General features: G+C 40.0%; 1 protein-coding gene across 2 annotated transcripts; it reads left to right on the forward strand.

Annotated features, from left to right (window-relative positions):
* Positions 1–314: 314 nt before the first annotated feature.
* Positions 315–19,590, forward strand: RB195_013567 (uncharacterized protein; the record flags this gene model as incomplete). 2 transcript variants are annotated; one of them, XM_064203453.1, is made up of 26 exons in its annotated part: positions 315–362; positions 1,374–1,386; positions 5,598–5,735; positions 7,545–8,832; positions 9,517–9,584; positions 11,312–11,468; positions 14,000–14,119; positions 14,279–14,336; positions 14,471–14,642; positions 15,368–15,477; positions 15,737–15,855; positions 15,939–16,068; positions 16,301–16,405; positions 16,491–16,621; positions 16,687–16,777; positions 16,920–16,994; positions 17,136–17,224; positions 17,287–17,362; positions 17,433–17,534; positions 17,594–17,706; positions 18,030–18,150; positions 18,237–18,356; positions 18,442–18,531; positions 19,203–19,277; positions 19,363–19,448; positions 19,509–19,590. In XM_064203453.1, 26 exons carry the CDS (start codon positions 315–317, stop codon positions 19,588–19,590), a joined length of 3,777 nt encoding a protein of 1,258 aa, XP_064059333.1. The 2 variants fall into 2 exon arrangements, with proteins under 2 accessions (XP_064059333.1, XP_064059334.1); XM_064203452.1 differs by lacking the exons at positions 315–362; positions 1,374–1,386 and having other exon boundaries at positions 5,600–5,735.
* Between the last annotated feature and the right edge of the window lie 250 nt (positions 19,591–19,840).

A 19,840-nucleotide genomic window follows, 5' to 3' on the forward strand; every position in this document is an offset into this window, starting at 1 on the left:
GTCGGCGCCCACTCCTGCAAATCTTGCAATGGGTGCAAAGTCATAAAAATCGAATGGCGGCCACTTCTTGAGTACACTTGCGTCATAAAATCACTGCGTACTGTAAGATGTTTAAGGTCATGTTAGGTAGGAAATGACTAATGCGATCGAGTCCGCTGCATAAAAGCTGCATTAGCGGTGACCATCTTCATTTGCAACGGTTTTCCTGCGCGTGGTGGATGTCCTTGACTGCACTTTACGCTTAATGTGTTTTTGCATAATTTTTCTCTTCTTGTTTCTTTTCCAGTAACTACTGGATCTTAATCTATCATTGCATGGCAAGGGCAAAGAAACACGCGATCCTTGCATTTATTCATAACGAGGTTCTCGTCACTAGGTGTGAGAAAATATTCATTTGCTTAGATATGATTTATTCTTTCGTTCTAATCATTAATTATTGCGCTAAAACTTTCGGGAATCCCTCCAGGAACTTCTTCTCCTACTCACATAGAAGTTGGCTTCCACAGCGTCAATACTGAAACACTGCAGTTATGGAACTTTTTTCCATAAAATAAAGAGATTTCCCAGCAAAACGGATCAAAATGGCATATCTATTTCTTTTGTTTAAGAGTTAATTGATGAAAATTGCTTCCTATTTGCCATAAAGTCGTTCTGATAGGAGGCACCTACATTAGATAAGCGGAAGCTTGCAGCCTTGATAGAAAATAATGCGTTAATTGTCTACCATGTGCCCAAATGAATCCGATCTCCGCGCTGCACTCCACTGTTTCGTGTCCTCGTTCTACGGATCTACCGTAGTTGTTTGCGCGGCGGGACACAGGTAACCTACCGTTCTGCCTTGAAACATGTCCAGTTTCATAACACGTTTAAAAGACGTTTTTAATCGTAAGTGGTTTTGGAAAGACGCGTTCAGTCACGCAAGAATCGCGTGCAGACATGAAAAAACACGGTTGTCGCACCTTAAATCGAGAGTTTTCGCCCGTACTGTAAACACCACTTCCTCAAATCGTTGCGTGGTTTAGCCTCTTCCGCATCATTTTCTTCAGTGATGTCACATAATTACAAATAATAAAGCCAATAATTGACCTTGACGAGTCATGCTAGACGCTTGTAAAGAAAGCTTCGTTTCTAAAAAATTGAGCTGAACAATCGCTATTTGTACTTGCCACCATTCCTAACGCGAAAATCTGAAATCTATAACTTGGAATAAAGATGAAAAGCCGATAAAAAGTTCCCAATATCACTAATTCCGTAACAACGTTGTTTACGATGCTACTCTACAAGGAATTCAGATAATTTATCGATTTTCGTTGGTCAGTTTGATAAACCTGGATGAGGAGTTTCATTGTATTCGAGTGGTTCCTCCAGTCTAGGTACATGTTCGGTGTGAGTCCACCCTTTTGTTATTTATTCACATCTGTAACGCATCGTACATTTCGTCGACAAGGAGAGACTCCAGAAAATTGCTGTATAAAAGGTACAATGGGAAGCTAAGAAGAAAGTCCGTAATTAGATGGTTTAGCTTGAAGACCTCATCAAATGAAGGTTTTCTGGGATCAAATGAAGTTTCATAGGAACATCAAGAAATTTTGCAAAACATTCGCAGCGAGCAGGATTCGAACCTGCGCGGGCAGAGCCCAATTGATTTCGAGTCAATCTCCTTAACCACTCGGACATCGCTGCATGTCAACGGGCTAGACCGGCACCCCTACAACAAACGAATTGGCATGAACATGGTTGCATGACTCTAAAGAGATTGTTTTGTCTTAACACTTACATATCTGTGCGCATTTGAAATTATTTTAAAGGCATCGCACCACGTATCTGAGGTGGTACAGATTTCAGGTGGAGTATTCGTATACGGGATGGGACACTATGGAGAGGAGGGTGATTCCGTCCATTTCTTCCCAGTTGCTGTAAAAAACGGCCCGGGAAATGCGGCGCCGCACAAGGCTGGCGCGCTCCAGTCAAACTCCCTGTAGAAACTAGTGCGCCAGCACGCCAGAAGCCGTATCTTCCGGGCCGTTTTTTTACGGCAATTAGGGAGAAATTGGCGGAATCACCCCCCTCTCCATAGTCTCCCATCCCGTATACGAATACTCAACCTGAAATCTGCACCACCTCAGATTCGTGGGGTGACGCCTTTATACGAGGATGATGTATCTGAGAATATAACGATGACTCACTGGGGCTTCGAGAAATGCGCTGAAAAAACATGTAGACTCTGCATATTTGTTGTACAACTACACCCGATAACGTCTCCTGCAGGAAGCGTGCAGTGTAAAATTGCGTTGGAGGGAATTTTCAGTGTACAATTGCGTCTACGTACAACTACTGAGGTGTAGTATCTTTAAAAATGGGCTCGCACCGTGGTTATTGCACACTACATTGTTGAGAGTATTTGAGGGAGCAATCAACTAGTGCGAGTCAGCTGCCGCTGAGTTGAACCTGATCCCATTCTGAAAGTTTCTTCGTTCTTGTGTCACCGTTTTAGATTTGTCTGCATCATTTTTCTCCTTGGAAGGAATGATGTGCTATTGCCACAGCAATTTTCTCCACTTCTGAACTCTTGGACTTTCTATGTAATTCGAAATCCATGGGAATATTGCAAAGTTTTGAGCAGACGTGGGAGATTTTCATGGGTCTGATTTTCTTTTCAAAGATTTCCTGCTCCTTTTATTGCTCATTGTTTTATTGTTGTTTCACTAGTCTTACGATTATTGGGTAGTAACGAGATTTCAACTTACTAAAATGACAAATGAATAAAAATTAATAAAATGAAAATATGATTCTACTATGCTGAAGAAGACCACCGCTTCAAGAGGCTCTCATTAGTTGCCGCCTCATTAGAACCACCCAGAAATTCCAGCCAGCTTTTTTGATGTCTCGAATACATTTCCGGACGCTAAAGTGATAAACGTCTTGCTCTTTCCTTTATTGCTCTGCGCATTGGTCCAACAACAATGCGAGAATATCTACGAAATAAGCATGTAGCGCATTCCGTTCCACTACAGTATTTTGCACCTCGTATACCGTAATAAGTGGTTTTTTCTCAAAGCATTTTCCGTTATTCCTGTGGAGGAAGCATGTTTTCGAGCTAATGGAATGTGGAGCATTGTTAGAGAAAAATGGGCGGGATGAGCGTTAAAATGATTGGCTCATTGAAACGTCCCCGTCTTTACATCAGCAGCTTCTTTTCCTTTCATATCCCGATTATATGATATTTGTGTAATTAGCACATATTCAAACCGACTGAGGAATGGCCTGGTACGCCTTTGATGAGTAGATGAAGAAACGATTAGAATTCTCTCCATCTTGATTTTCCCTCAGCAAAATCCGTTTTCTAAATAGCAGCGAACTTTCTAATGGAACTTGCTTAAGGATAAGAGATTCGTGAGCACTATTATCGATTCTATTCGATTTTTTTACTGCTTCAGTTGTAACTTCAGTTTTCTTCTCTAGGCTTCCTCAACTTATCGTACATTTCAAGCGTTTGATCTTTTTAAACTCCTTATCACTTCCTCGTAAAAGTGTTGTTAGTCCAAGCATTGCCCGTACAAAATCCACACTTTGTCGCTTATCACTGCACCACTTTCTCACCAAGGTGCCATTGTTGACTTTAATGAAATGCAGTGCGGTGATCGTCGCGATTGATTTCTTCAACAGAATTGCAGCTTCTTTTCTGTGCTAATGATCCCTGATCTCAATTTCCCCTACTTTATTGCTTGCTTTCTGTTTCCTTTACTAGGTGGTTCAAAGGTGTTAGATCGGCAGATATTACAAGTGTAAATAGTTTGATGCGTATTTCTTGTATTGTCCTTGTACACTAAAATAACATTGTATATAGTAGGGTCAAAAAGACATGAGGCGCGTACGCAATTGCGTAGGAGAGGCGCTTCGGTGGAGCGTAGTGGCTAGGAGCGTAATGAAATCCTCGCTGACACCATCCATCGCTGCAGTTTGCGACGGTCCCAACTTGGTCCCAACTGCTGCCTCCACCGCGCCATTTCGAGCGCGTACGCAAATGCACCGCAACTACACTCGTGTTTCATGTCGTATTGATTCGACTATGTGTATGGTCGGGTCAAAACGAGCTAAGTTGTGGTCCAATCGCATAAGTAGTTGGTTGTCAAGTCGTTTTGAATCAACCGTCAATTTGCACATATATCTTAATTCGCAATGGAACAGTCGCCAACTTTAATGGGACTGCCGAGCTGGACAAGGGTCCCACCGCGCCACTTCAAGTGCAGTCATTTACGGAGGTTCGCTACAAGTCATGTCGTTTTGAACCTTCCGTAAATTTTAATTTAAATTTTCACATATAACCTAATTATACAATTATGTGTTGATTAAGCACTGTCAAATTCGCACCTCACTTATGGAGACGTGTATTACAGCTTTGCACACAATAGCGTTCCCACAAGTAAGGAGGTCATTTTATAGATGCCAGGAGCAGAAGTGTAGGTTTTAGAGACGACCATACAGATTTGATCTGACTCAACTCTTGTTACCTTAGTACAAATATCTAAGAAGTCTATTGTTCAAGTTGCTGCAGCAGCTTGCAATGTCTCATTGCTAAACCATCAATTATGCTTGCCCCGCCCCTACTTCGCCAACCAATCATGTGCAAGTTGTAGTCGTCTCCTGCCACGATTGCTGGGAGACTTTTTCCACAAATGATTGCAGTACGGGGTAATTCTTTTAAGAGGGAGTCATGTCTTTAAAATTCTGTCGCGATAGCAGCCGAGCAGGTAAGCGCTGCCTACGTTCTTCCTAATCAGCTTTTGGATTGGTGTAATAGACGATTTTATCACTCTGTTGTTTTTGTTGTTGATTTCTATGCTGTCAGCTAAAGATTTCCTCGAAAACACTTTCTTGCACGGTTTTCCGCCAAACTTTATCGCTTCATTTAATTAGCTTCATTTAATGTATTTCCGTGCAAAGTGGCTGTTTTAAGTGGATGTGCTTGATCAATAGGTATAGTTTCCTCTGTTAACGCCTGCTACAAGATACATTATCTCCATGAGCAGATTAGTAGTCGTCCTTCACCACGCAGCACCCATTTCCGGGTAAAATGTAGTTAGGAGAGGGGGGTGGGGCACTCAGTGGTGCCCTCGAAGTAGATACTCAAATCAGTCGGTAAGGCCTTAGCATTAGTCTTCGAGAATCCATGACGTGCAAACTAAAGTTACTAAGAGAAAATAGTAAGTTAGAGCGTTGAGAAATAGGGGCACCACTGAGTGCCGAACCCTCAACTACGTTTTACCCCCTCCCCCATTTCCTATGTCCTAGTGATTGACGAGAAACCTTTGGGACCATTAGTCGTGAGTATTTCCCTGTGGGCATTTGATGCAATATATTCCGCAATTGCAGAACATCTTGTTCTTCTAAGCGCGTAGCGTGCAAGCGAGCAGTCTACTTTCTCTGCGTCTCTCACCTGTGAACGATGCCCATATCTCATTTCGCTTCTCATGCACATTTTCTCTGAAGTGTGTTGTTCATGTGTCTGATGAGGCGTGACACGTTGCGTGTGCCCACGAGTGAAGTTCACAACTACGTATTCCCGAAACAAGCCAGTTAATTTACCTAAGTTTTAGTTATGCCGACATCCTTGAACGGCGTGAATTTCTTCAATCCTACCGAAGAAGACGAGGTGCAGCACGCAGGCGACTCACAAGCTGTCGGATCCCCTTTGGCGACGGACCCTCTCGGATCACTCAAAAACTGTTCTTTAAGTGAGTCATTGGTTTGTTGGTCATTAATGGTATAGTCCAGTTACTCTGACTTCCATTTTTTGCACTCGATAAAAGTATGAACAGTGGTAAGATAAATATATTAAATGCATCATACTCACTACGGGTTGCTCCCATTAAATTCGCGTTCGATTAGTGATCAATCGGTGGGCGAATCTAGATGCCCCACTGCCACAGCATGTCTAGATCACCGTGTTCACGACCCATTTCACACCATGGTCATTCCAAGTCGATTGGATAGTCAAGTCGAAAGTTAATTAATGGTTAATGGCGAAAATGATTTAAGAGGTTGTGTACACAAGGTTTTTATTCGCTTGTAGATGATTGTAGGTGAAGGTTATGTCAACAATTCATACCAAATTTGACGATCCACATGAGAAAGACCCTATATACAATGAAAAGAAATGATTGGATAATAAAACCAAGTGACACCTAGTGATTTGATAACGGGAGTAAGAAAGGTGATGACAAAAACGATATGACAATGAAATAGAAGGGAAGTTGGAGAAGTCAGCAAATCAGGTTTTGCTGAATCATATAATGACGATAAGGTCGACAGCAGTGGCAAATGCGCCAAAAGAACGATGGGTGCCTATCATCATTCACAGTTCAAGATATTGTTAAATGTCGATTTCAAAAAATTTCCGCTTCGGACCTGAGTGTATTAAATCGGATGGACACGATGCTTTTTTTGATTGGGCCTGGACAAAGGAGAGTGTATAGTCGGATCAAAACGACATGAAGCACGGTGAAGTTGCGTAAACTGTTGCGCACGAAGCGGGGCGGTGGAGATAACGACACCGCTTCGAGCGCAACCGCTTACGCAACTGTACCGTGCTTCATGTTGTTTTGACCCTACTATATGTCAAGCAGTGAAACAACGTGCGTTTGTGGCCGAAGTGTTGCACGCAGCTGGGTGAATACATTCAGCACCGATTACGCACTGTCTTTCTACCACACGCATCACACAGTTCGTGTAATGATAAGTACAGACGCATAGATAGAGTGTGTGCAGAAAAGGTGTGTTCCAAGGATAGAAGATACGTGAAGTACATTAGCTTCATCGCCTTTTATACCTGCATAAGAAACAGAAACATAAGCATTGGCACTTGAGATACATTGAGTAAGACTATGCTTGAAATATTAAGCTCCAGCATCTCCCCATTCAATGCACAAAATTCCTGAAACCGAGAAAAAAAGTCGCTCGGCTGAATTTAAGTGACGGCGAACTCTCCCATCCATCTGAGCAGGGGTGTAACCAGACAGAGCACGAGACGGTAAGATGGATGACAGAGAACTATAGAAAAAAATGAAAACTTAGGGGGAATCTCCCTTGTTTCGAGACGCGCGCAGCGTTTTGAGCAACCGCTGGCGTATCAATCCGTTTGGGATGCGCCAGAAACTTTTTCGGCAGTTCGGAATCGATGAGGTCTTACGCGAATTGGCGTGCGCAAGTGCCTGCACGATTTGCAAGAGCTAGCCTATGTATGTTATGTATGTTTCGACCTCATAGGGATGAACTGTTTGGTTGGCACTAGGATTGGAGTAGGAGTGGATTCGAACCATCGATCGACCATGTACAGACTTCTTACCGAAAGCGTTACGGCAGCCCTTTTTCAACATTACGGACAACAATGGCACAATTTGTGCAGCTAGTGTAATTATGAGGAGTGTTTCACATCTCTAGTTCCATTGTCTTTCAAGCCCTATACATGCTTTTTTTGCTTACATTACTGATTCCTTGACTTCATTATAGGTCTTGATCCACTATGTTATGTTGGGTTTTTTTAGCACCAGATCTTGCTCTTAATCAAACAATTGGCGGAAAAATCCGGGAATTGATACACAAGTTATCCGTTGTAACAACGATGGGAAAACATGAACCAACCAAGAACATCCTTACAGTTCATGGGGTGAATCCATCAAAAAACTCACCGCAAGAAATTAACACAAGTAAAAGCAGCACTTCTCGTGCGTCTAATCCGTCAGTGTCATCGAGCAGATCGTATTCATCTGAAGATACTTGCGAGAATGTTAGCTCAGTTACATCGAGTACGGTGAATAAGACTACGTTGGAAGCAAAAAAGCCGGAATCGAAGGTTCAGGAAAATATGATGAGGACAAAGCTGATGAACACAAAGAAAATGTCAACGCAGAATGGTATCAGTGGTTCTACTACTGTTTCTCAGCTAGACCATTCTCCTACGTTCATTTCGACAGGAAGGGGTCGCTCTTCTGTGGAAGTGTGTGCAGATGAAAGCGCTTATGGTGTGTATTCGGATATGACCAGTGCATTTGTTCCAGTTCCAAAACAACAAAAACCTGGATCTTTGCTTCCAACAAGACCACTTTACGAGGATGGTACTCAAAGTGACAGATCACCAACTCTTACGGCATCTGGAACTGTGATGAGAACAATGAGAAAACGAAAAACAACCAAGAACATTCTTCGAGTTCGAACGGTTACTCCATCAAAAAACGTGTCACGGAAAGTTGACGACAACAGAAGCAACACTTCTCGTGCGTCTAATCCGTCAATTTCATCGAGAAAGTCGTATTTGTCTCAGAAAATACTCGAGAATGGCAGCACAGATGCAATGGGTAAAGTCAAAATGAAAGCAGGGAAGTCGGAATCGAAAGTTGAAGCGAGTAAGGGTGATCGTGCGACTACAAAATTGCTTGAAGCACCGAAAAAAATATCTAGAAAAAATGATATCTGTGGTTCAACTACAGTTCCTCAGCGAGACCATTCTCCAAAGTTCATTTCGACAGCGAAGGATCATTCTGCTGCGGAAGTATGTGCAGATGAGAGCGCTTATGCTTTGTATTCGGATGTAACCAGTGCGTTTGTCCCAGTTCCACAACAACAAAAACCCGGAACTTTGCACCCACTTGTCGACGACGAAACTCAGAGCGAGCGATCACCAACTCGTACGGCGTCTGGAACTGTGGTGAGAACTCCGCCCGTACCTCACCATCCTGGAAAGGATCCGAAACCAAAACCACGGAAAAATCGCAAATCAAACAGAAACATTGCATTATGGGAAAGAATTATATCGCCATCATACACGCCGGTCAGGTATCCATGCATATTTTTATATGATCCAGTCACACTTCTGCAGAACTAGTCCATCGCATATCTTGACCAGCAAAATACTACATTTTTAAGTAAGTAATAATGAAAATAAATAATAATTCAATAGTAATAATACCTAGATACTAAGGAATATCATTCGCTGTATAAATCGCTATTGTTCGATTAAAAGTTCCTTGTCGAAGTGATGCATCCCGTTATGGCGCGTTTGCTCTTTGCCTCAAGACACTCACCTCTCAGAACCCTCAAGCTTGAAGCTGTGAAAAGAGTGTCAGTTTGTAGGTTCGTGATTCTCCCACTCATGTACTCAAGCAGAAGTATTTAGAAATTGTGTGTGCCAAATGGATAAACATCCAACTTTTTTTTTGTGGATGCATATGATCTCTCTGTGACCGAAAGTACTCTTTTGTGACCACATACTTAAAAAAAATAAAAAAGGAAGACTATATAAAGAGCTTCTGCGAGGATTTAATGAGAACATCAACCACTTGTGAGGAGAGAAGTTTAAGATTTCTAGCATTCTTCTGCGGATTCATAACGACCTCGTTCGTAGTTCATCCCTTCGTGAACCCGAACTCAATGTCTGGGTTCTTTACTAGTTTTCGTGTGCAATCGTGACTGGTTCTTTTCTATTCGAAATTTTACTCACACTTCATGCATACATCCCAGGGACTGTGGACCTCTGGTGAAACAGTCACCGCCAAGTAGGAGAACACGACATCATGGAAAAAATTTGAGTAAGTTCTATATATTAGAAGTCTATGATGATAGGGAGGTTGGTAAGATGGTATCTTCGTCGCGTAACTTTTCTTAGTTGCGATTGTATATTCGATATCATAGTTTTAATCAGTTAGAATCAGTGCAGTAGTTACGAGTTAGCAAGTTACAGAGAAACTAACTGAAAAGAAAAACTCCTAAAAGGTTGGCAAAACTTCCGATTAATTGCAAGTTCACGTTGGTGCAATTGGTTTTGATGAACATTTTATTTGCACACAACGACTTAAAAGATTTCTCGCTGAAACTCCTTGTTTTTTGTTATTGTTATTGCTTTGATTTCGACTGCTGCCATATCTGATTGGACTTTGAACAAGAGGGCTTTTTATGTTGTGCACATTATTATTTTTTTTTAGTAGAAAAATCTGTTCATGGGGCAACTGTATATATTTGAGTAGCTGCGGTCCTTCATTTTTTCCCTATAATTCTATGCATCTGTTCAATCAGTCTGTTTGAATGTTAATTGGACAATATTATTAAGAGCGGGTGTTTTTATTAAAGAGTTGCTTTCTTATTAACACGCATCTGAGTTTAAGTTGACTCGATGTGATTTTTCAAACGAGGCAATTTCTTGTCCTTTCTTCTCGTTCTTCTCTTCAGTTCGAGTGCTTTTTTTCAAGTCGAGGACCGTACCTTTTCATCTTTTTTGAATCATTTTAGCGAATCATAAACATTTTAGGCGATGCTGCGTTAGATAAACAACATCATCTGGGTAAGCTGCTACGTTGTGAAGTATTAGTGTTGACTTTCTGTTGGTGAATATTTATGTCCGGAGGAATAGATGCTGTCATTTTTGCGCACTGTATTGTTTGCACGTCACTATTTAATTTAAATCTACGTTTGCTCAGAAGTTGTTTGGCCAAGATTGGAGAGGGAGCATGGCCAATTAACTGATTCCGCTTTTGTGCCTTATGGTCGAAAAGCCGTGCACCCTCACCACTCGTGCAGCTTCCGCGAATGTTCAAGCACTGATCGGCTGGGATGAATTTATGTACAAGTTCCATCAATTTCACTTTCTCGAGATCGTTGCATTGTGACAGCTATGCTAGCTATCTTTCTTCTTTTCTTGGCTGTTTGCATTTAAGTCATGATGCACTCTCGCCTCTTCGTTATTTGTCGACTGTTGCTGTTAGCGGTTTTGAAGAGCTTGCATATCGGGAATAGGACAAATTCACACGTGTAGTGAGGAAATGCGCGGCTGCTTCGACTTTTATCGTTCCGAAATCAGTGGTCGGGGCAAGAACTTTTCGAGGTTTGCATCACTATTTTTTCCACAATTTCTAATGTGCAATATCTTCAGACCCGTTTATCTATGCATGAGCAGGATTTGTGACGGGATTTGTCTGTAGTTCCGTCTTCAAGAGGACGGCGATAGCCAGAATTCGCTGTCGCTGAATAATCAGAGGAAAGTAGTAGTTCTTGGTCGGAATAATTTTGGTACGCACACGACAACCATTGAATGTCATAGAAGCAGTAAAATTGCATTGACAACTCTTAGCTAATGGATACCGGTGACAGCTGTCAGCAACTCCAGAATTCTGGCTAACAATGCGATTAGTTTCGGGGGATTACCGCTCTTCTACTCTATGCCAGACTTTTGCTTTACGCAAAGTTCGCTTTGAATTTTTGCACGCTATGAGCAGATTCTGGTTTTGAGTGTGACTTCCGATGATTTCCCATATGTTTCCAGAGTCAGTTGATAGCGAAGTGTTCGATAGTGGACCATTCCGACCGTCGTATGCATTGGGAAGCTACGCTGATCATGGATCTTCCCCTTATGAAATCTCTAACACACCCATTGAGGTCAATGAAAGCAGAAAGCATCGAACGATGGAAATACAAAATCGGTTTGTTTGATGAAATTCATTAAGTTATATCCTCAATTTTGTGTGTGATGCTTGAAATTCTCGGCAATGGGTGATCGATGGAAAGAGAAGTAGTAATTTACTACGCGAAGATAGAAACTTACTATCGATTACTCCTGAAGCTTAGATAAAATATTTCCCGTTGTAATTCCTGTATTTTTTCATCATAATTTCTTTTGTAATATGTTAAAAGAAAGCAATGCTCTTGCTGCACACGAACCCGGAATCTGCTGAGGTGCACTCGATGGGCGGCTTACTATAATCTGATGGTCAGTAGCTATGTACATAGCAGTATTTCGACCGATAGAATTGGAAGTGAAATACAAAAGAAAAAAAAAGACAAAGATTTTAACCTAAGTTGTATTCAAAGAAAGAAAAGATTATGTCAGCCATTTTTGAACGAGCAAATCCTTTTTGGACATATTTTAATTTGATTCGACTTTTTTTTATTCAAACGAATAACTTTGATTACCTCAAAATGGAGATAAATCTATCCGATCGATTGTGCTGTATAATCTAAATGCTTTTTATTACTAACTAGTTTTTCATCTTGCATCTTTTGACCTTCCATAAATCCAGAAGTTCTATAGTCAGGGTGTAACGGTTACAGGCAGGATTAGGGGAAAATGTAGTTAGTGGGGGGTGGGGGAGGGGTGCACTCAGTGGAGCCCTTATTTCTGGGCTTTTGTACTCTCTATTTTACTTTTTTTTCCTTTAGTAACTTTATCGTACATGTCATAGATCTTCTAAGACTAATTCTTAGGTCTTAGGACCCTGACTGGTTTAGTTATTTACTTCGAGAAATAACGGCGCCACTAAGTGCCCCCCTCCAACTACATTTTACCCCAGGATCATTTAATTGAATCCTTATATAAACCATGATAAAGTATATGTTGATGTTACCATATGATGAAGTTTGAATGTTGCAAATGTGTTTGCAGTGTTAATTTTATCGTTGTTAATTTCGTTTTACTCATATTTTTTTTTTGACTGACTAATCCTTGTGAAAATCGTCGTCACAGGAGACACGATCGTCGCTGGTCATGTCTGTGGGTTCTTTGCGTGGTATCTGTCATTTGTTGTTAGCATGAGCACCTATCGAGTTGCCGTAAATATATATCATAGTAATCATTACATAAGTACCAGCTTTGCACCCACCATTGCCTTTTCTGTTGTAGAATATTTCTGTGTATGGTCTCTCCTTAGTTGTAATTATTACGTTTTTTTTTCTTTTTGGAATCATTCAAGTTCTTTTCGATTCCAATTTTCAATTCAAGATTTCAAATGGGAAAGATTGGTTGTAAGTATCCTGCTGTAATTTTTTTGCCTAAGGCACTAACAAGAAAATTTAAAGATATTCACTTCATCCTTTATGGTTCCCTCTATTTGAGCAACTCTTCGGTGAAATCAGTTTGGGGCGATATCAGTGCGCAGATTATATGGTCGGGTCAAAACGACATGAAGCACGGCGCAGCTGCGTAAGCGGTTGCGCTCGAAGCATTACGGTGGAGCGTAGCGGTTAGGATCGACTGAGGACCTGTTCGACCAATGCTGCAGGCTGCGATGGTCCCACCTGGATTCCAACCGCTATCTCCACCGCGTCGCGTCGATCACAACCGCTTATGCAAGTGCACCGTACTTCATGTCGTTTTGACTCTACTATGTATCCATATCGTTTAAATCACGTACACTATGTGCAATCGCATTAGCAGGGGCGATTTGGTTTCAATTAACGTATTTCTGAGGTCTTCCTCTGAAGAAAAAGAGAGAGATAGAGCCAGAAATATATCCATAACATCCTATAACAATGGTAAAATCAGTTAGTTATTGGTTACTGTCATGTCATTGGTGTTTGTTTGCTTGTCACGCATTCACTGATTTTGGGGCCAAATTGAACAAAAATGGGATCGGGTTGCCTTTTCGGGGTAAGAAAGAAGGAAATCATAAGAAATCCCTACAGGCGTGATGGTTTTGACATGTGCTGGCGCACTTTTTTGCTTCGATTTTTTTGCCGTGCAACTGCTAAAAATTTGCTTGTTACCAATTTGATCCTAGATTTATTCGATAAACTTTCTTACTACGTATTTCCCTATATATCTTTGTTGTCTCCACACAGCATTTTTCCATTTGTCTTATCTACGTCTATAATTTTTAAATTGTTTCTTATTCATACTTTTGAAAACCTGCGACTGCGAACAGAGGTAGCAGTTGCAATATAATCATGTTTTGATAAAATATTTCCTTGATATGAGGAAATCCTATCCTATCACGGGACTACTGCAAGGTTTCCACGAGCAGATTAATCATTCCGGCTGGATTCTCAGCAAATTCCCAGACATTATCATACTTGTCGTATCATGTCTCGATCTCTAATAATTTATGGATTGTGAGTCGATCTTGAGTTCATTTCTCTTTCACTATCTTCTATTCACTGTTAGCCGTTGTGAAAGCTATCTTGCATGCCATTGAACCCGTTCAGACCTTCTGCTTCGAATGTAGTTTTGTCATTTCAGAGCTCGTTTGGAATCTCACAATGATCAAGCATGTCTTTCACCAAAATCTATTGGTATACCAGATGAACCACTGGATTCACGATGTAAAAGTCCCCAACTTGTCGAAATGCATACATTCAGGTGAAGAATGTTGTTTCTTTAGTCATCTGTATCTAATTCCGTCTTTAGTCATCTGTATCTAATTACTTAATTCATATATTCTAATTCCGAATTTCATGCCTTATATGGTCGTAGGTTTTTGAGCTACCTGTCATATCAGCCAGATTCATTCATCTTTAGAGATGCTGTTGATGTCAACTATCAAAGAATGGCTATAACTGGCGAAGAGCTGTCCGGGGTGAGTTAATAATCCAATTTTTTTTTGCTGCAGTTGTGCAGCTAACATTCTTGTTGAAGGAATGACAAGCTTCTCAGAATCTCAGCGACTCTATCTTCAGTTTCGTTCTAGCTTTTGCATTTGTATATCTGCAGGTACCTCTCGAGGATCTGAAAGATGCTGCCTCACATCTGATTGAAGCATTGCGCATGCGAAACCAGTACATGGAGAAAATAGGAAATCAGTTCCCAATTACAACTAAAAGATTTCTGTCTGGAGAGTATCCAGCGAATCTGCCGAAGTTCCGTAAGAAGAACACCGAAATCAGTGAGTTTTTTTTTTCTGAGACAAGTGATAAGAGTTACTCGTTTGCAAAATAACTTGTTAAATTCGTATTATCTGCGCTTTCTATGATTTTTCCATGCGTTCTCCATCTTCTGCATCATCCGGACGACCATTTTATTCAGATGTTCAATTATGTAGGTTAATCACTTGATAAAGACGGCTGGTACACGCTGCACCAAGATTTGTTAAGTACAGCACTCTTCTATCGTGCGACTTTCTGTGACAGATTGGAATGTGACTTGTGGCTTCTACGGGCTTCGATTGTTTCCTAATAATTACAAGCGAATTCTGTGACTCAGATTTCCTTCTTCTTGAAACCTTTACTTCCATGTAACTTGTTGTGATCTGCTTACTTATGCTTTAGAAATGATAAGAAGAGATTCGTCGGTGCCGTACTTCAATAGTGGTAAAAGTTCTCCCATTGTAAATTTCATCTAATTTGAGTTTGCATTGCTTCACCATACTGACCACTTGAGTGCTTCACTTGCTAATAAATTGACAACTGCTCTCAAGTTCAATCAGATTGGAGTTAGATATGCATGACGGCATAGTTCACAGTATCCTTGTACAAAATTTTCTCTTTTTCACAGTGAGAAACTCACCTTTCATAACACTTTTTCATGATGTGTGGTCTCCTTTGATTCTAAACATTGTGATCCGTTCACGTTTATCACTTGAAGGGAGCGAATGTTGTCCTTTTTTTCCAGCTGCTAACACATCATTCAATCCGCCGGAACCACCAAAGGATCATTGGGGACTTAATACTCCACTGCCTGTATTCCCAACGAAGTATACGTTGACGAGGAAAAATGGCGTGGTTAGTTTTTCTTGCTTTAGATTGATCGGATGTCTGTTGAAGACAAGCAAAGATTTGTGCTTCGTGGCGACTTTTACATCATTTTATCGACTTCAATTCTTGTTTGCTTGTAAAAAAAAAACAAATTAAGATCACATCTAAAAACAAGGGCAACAAAATAAGACTCTCCAAACAACATGAAGAGCACCAAAGAACAAAAAAAAAGATTTTTTTTTTGAAAACTTCTCTTAACCTTAGTCTCTTAGCTCTAACTCTACAGATCGAAGTGTGCGATGCAGATGGCAAACTCATTCCCACTCTGGCTGAATTCTACGTCTCCAAAGATCAATTCCTCGCTGATACAGAGCGTCTCACACAGATGATTGTGGATGGACCGCTGTTAGTTGTTGAAGACATAGTACTACAATGATATTTTCTATCTTAACTCAAATCTTCATATTTTAAGAAATGAATGTATTTAGGAAGTCATTTTGCTACCGACGTTTGTCATACCTGCAGAACAAATTTCAACTGCACGTTCTTCTCAACGAACTTCGCGAGTTACATGAACAAAAATCCGTATCTCATAGGGATTTCTACAATATTAGAAAGGTTAGACCATCAATAATAAGCCAACTAATAGCAGGTACTGGTAGCTCTTTTTAACAGTTTGAAAGTATACGTCTTGTTTTTGGAAACCCGCATACATGATATTCATTATATTTGCAATATTCTTATTTGTGTAGATTTTATTATTTCTCTCGTAGAAGCTCCAACACAAGTATTTTCACTGGAGAGTTAAATTTTCAATTTTATATTGTATTTCATCATCTAACAATATCAGGTTGACACCCATATCCACGCTGCTTCATCCATGAATCAAAAGCATTTGCTTAGATTCATCAAGAAGAAGATAAAGACCGAAGCGAACACAGTGGTGCTTGAAAAGGTTCGTGATTCGTACTGTATCTTCCTCATAGAAGGAAAAAAAACCAGTGGAAAAAAACCATGTATAATATAATACTTCCGTTTAGAATAAACAACCAGTTACTATGAAGGAAGTGTTCAGAAAGATGGGAATCGATGCTTATGATCTATCCGTGGATATGTTAGACGTGCATGCCGATAGGAATACGTTCCATCGATTTGACAAGTTTAACACGAAGTATACGATCATATTTGATTTTGAGCTCATTGTCTGTTTTTATTTCCTAACATATTAAACTACAGATATAACCCTGTCGGCGAATCTACTTTACGAGAGATTTTCATTAAAACTGACAATTACGTCGGAGGGAAGTATTTTGCGGAGGTGTTGAAGGTAAGTTTTGCTGAATTCTTAGAGATTTTTCCGATTCGTAAGTGCCAAGAGTACAATTTTTACTTGACAAAGTTTTTTCTTGAGATTACAACGATTAGATGTATGTTGTTCTGAGATGTTCTAAGATGAAATTTTAAATCAGGAAGTGCTATCTGATCTGGAAGACTCGAAGTACCAGCACGCTGAGCCTCGTTTGTCAATTTATGGCCGAAGCAAGGTAGATTTCCACAGTGGTTTCTTCTTTTTTCATTACTTGTTAGTGTTCTCAGGGTTGTTTTCATTGCAGTGTGTGTTGCTTCCAAAATGTTCTCCTACAGTTCCAGCATTTTTTGTATCTATTAAAAAGTGAGCGTTTCAGGATGAATGGGATAAACTTGCTAAATGGGCAATAATTCATGATGTATGGAGCCCAAATGCCAGATGGCTTGTCCAAATTCCTCGACTTTAGTGGGTGTCCACAGTTTTTCCTACCAAGCAGAGTTTCACGATGTGATGCAATAATTTTGCAGTGATATCTACAAATCCAAGAATATGATTAAAACATTCGATGAACTACTAGATAACGTGTTCACGCCATTATTTGAGGTGAGCATAGTCATTCTTGGATGGAAGTAAAAAGAAAACTCATGGTGTGAAACTGCAAGCTTTTCTTCAGGTGACAAACGATCCGTCATCACATCCTGAGCTGTACCATTTCCTACAACAAGTGTCTGGAATAGATTCTGTTGATGACGAAAGCAAACATGAATATGTCCATGTTGGTTTTTTTTCATATATTCGTGTCATATTTTTGAAAAAAGCCAGATTTCTCTTTAGTTCGATCGGTCCACCCCTACGCCACCTCAGTATAAAGATGGCGAGAATCCGCCGTACAACTATTACATGTTTTATATGTACGCCAATCTTACGGCGTTAAATGCATTTAGAAGGTAGGTTGATGAGACAGTTGCTTCGATCTGTGTTAGTCCATGTTGTCAGGGAAGAGGTTGAGCGATAAATTGCGATTAGTAGTACTAGGTGGGGGAATGATGGAATATACTTGGTTTGATCAGAGGGACATTTTCGGATATTCCACGAGACTTTTAATATGATGCGAAGACCCTTTAGAAGTACTTTAGGGTTACCTAGCTAGCGAGACTAAATACGAGGAGACCGTAGGAGAACTAGAAATGAAAACTTTGGATGGAAAGTCTTGTCTATGAACTTCTAAACATGAGATATACTTATTACAGCAATTTATTTTTCTTTTTAGAGAACGAGGTATGAACACGTTCTCACTACGCCCTCACTGTGGAGAAGCTGGTCACGTCAATCACCTACTCACTGGTTTTCTTACTAGCGAGAGTATTGCGCACGGTATTCTGTTACGAAAGGTGCAGACATCATTTTTTGGGCCTCTTTTAGATTTTTAGCCTTTTGTAAGATTTTTTTTTGTAGATTTTATTATTTTTTTCTTTAGGTACCAGTGTTGCAATATCTGTTTTATCTTACACAAATGGGTATAGCGATGTCTCCGCTTTCTAATAATTCATTATTTATTAGCTATCAACGTAATCCGTTACCAGAATATCTTCAAAAAGTAGGTTTATATGTTTATTATTGTTAGAAGTACTATGTTTTATGTTTGAACCTCTACTTAGAATTGGCTTATTGTGTTGTTTAAGGGTTTGAACGTCTCGTTGTCAACTGATGATCCGCTGCAGTTCCACTATACCAAGGAAGCGCTTATGGAAGAGTATTCTATCGCTGCTCAGGTATATTATAAGAACTAGATATGTTTCATTGATACTAATGAGCAAAAGACTGAAAGAATTACTGTTGGAGGAAGTTCGAGGATTTAAAAGAACCATCTATGACAGATGCATTCTTCCTTGATGTCTGTCCTGAATACGTTGAGAGGAACCGTCTTCTAGAGAAGCATGCATATAATCGAGATTGGCAGGAAATGAGCGCGTCAACCAGTATAAACACAGTTTTTTCTCGTGCATCGACCAATCGATATATTAACAATGAAAAGCTAATGTTATTTTTTTAAAGGGCTCTCAAAGATTCTTGTGTGCTCATAAAGTACCAATATCTAATTGAGAGTGAAAACCATGATCAGCCACTTCCTAACCGACGAATTTTCATCCGTTTGAGGGCTGATGCACTTGCAGCACTAATTTCAAAATACAACCCTGATGTTTATTGGAAAATGGATTTTAGTTCCCTCTTTTCGATCTTGGCGTTTCCGAGAAAATTACCTGTGTCTTTTAAAACCAGCGCTTCTATTGATCACTTATAGTTGTGAGATGTGAGAAAAAGTGGTCCTACAAAAAAAAGGATGATCTTGAGTTGTAGATGAATATGGTGATACTATAATGACCCAGTTTCGCTCAAATTCTGCTTCTCGTTGATTTTACAATGGTCAGTGAAAATCGTTTAGGTGTGGAAACTTAGTTCATGTGATATGTGCGAGCTGGCAAGGAATAGCGTACTACAAAGCGGATTCGAAGACAAAGTATATCAGGATATTGACTTCTGCTATTCCATATATTAGTACTAGTATCACATTGATACATCCATTTGGATTAATTCGTATTAAGGTGAAAATCCATTGGCTTGGACCAAATTATCGTGAAGAAGGAGTGATTGGAAACGATATTCACCGTACCAATGTTCCGGATATCAGGTTATTGTTTGGAAGCTCTAGGAATGTTCGAATTCTTTTTCTATTCCTTTTCCTCTTCAGGGTATCGTTCCGTCACGAAGCACATGTGGACGAGTTATGCAATTTATTCCGTGTACAACACTTCACAAATCCACCTGAGTAATATTAATCAGCTAATATTTTTTCGTATATCTTAAACTCAAACATTCTATACGTCTCGTTTTACATGATTTTGTTTTGTGAAGCACGGAATTTATTGAATTTCTCAACGTTTATGTTTTCAAACAATGTTTAACGGGAATTGAAATGAAACTGGCTCTTTTTCCCTTGGAATATCCGGTTGTTCTTTTTCTTCTTGTTGCTTTATTTCGATTGTTCGCAGATGTAAGTGGGTTTTGCAACGACGGTGAAAT

Source organism: Necator americanus, chromosome V (assembly GCF_031761385.1).
Source record: "Necator americanus strain Aroian chromosome V, whole genome shotgun sequence".
Classification (NCBI taxonomy): domain Eukaryota; kingdom Metazoa; phylum Nematoda; class Chromadorea; order Rhabditida; family Ancylostomatidae; genus Necator; species Necator americanus.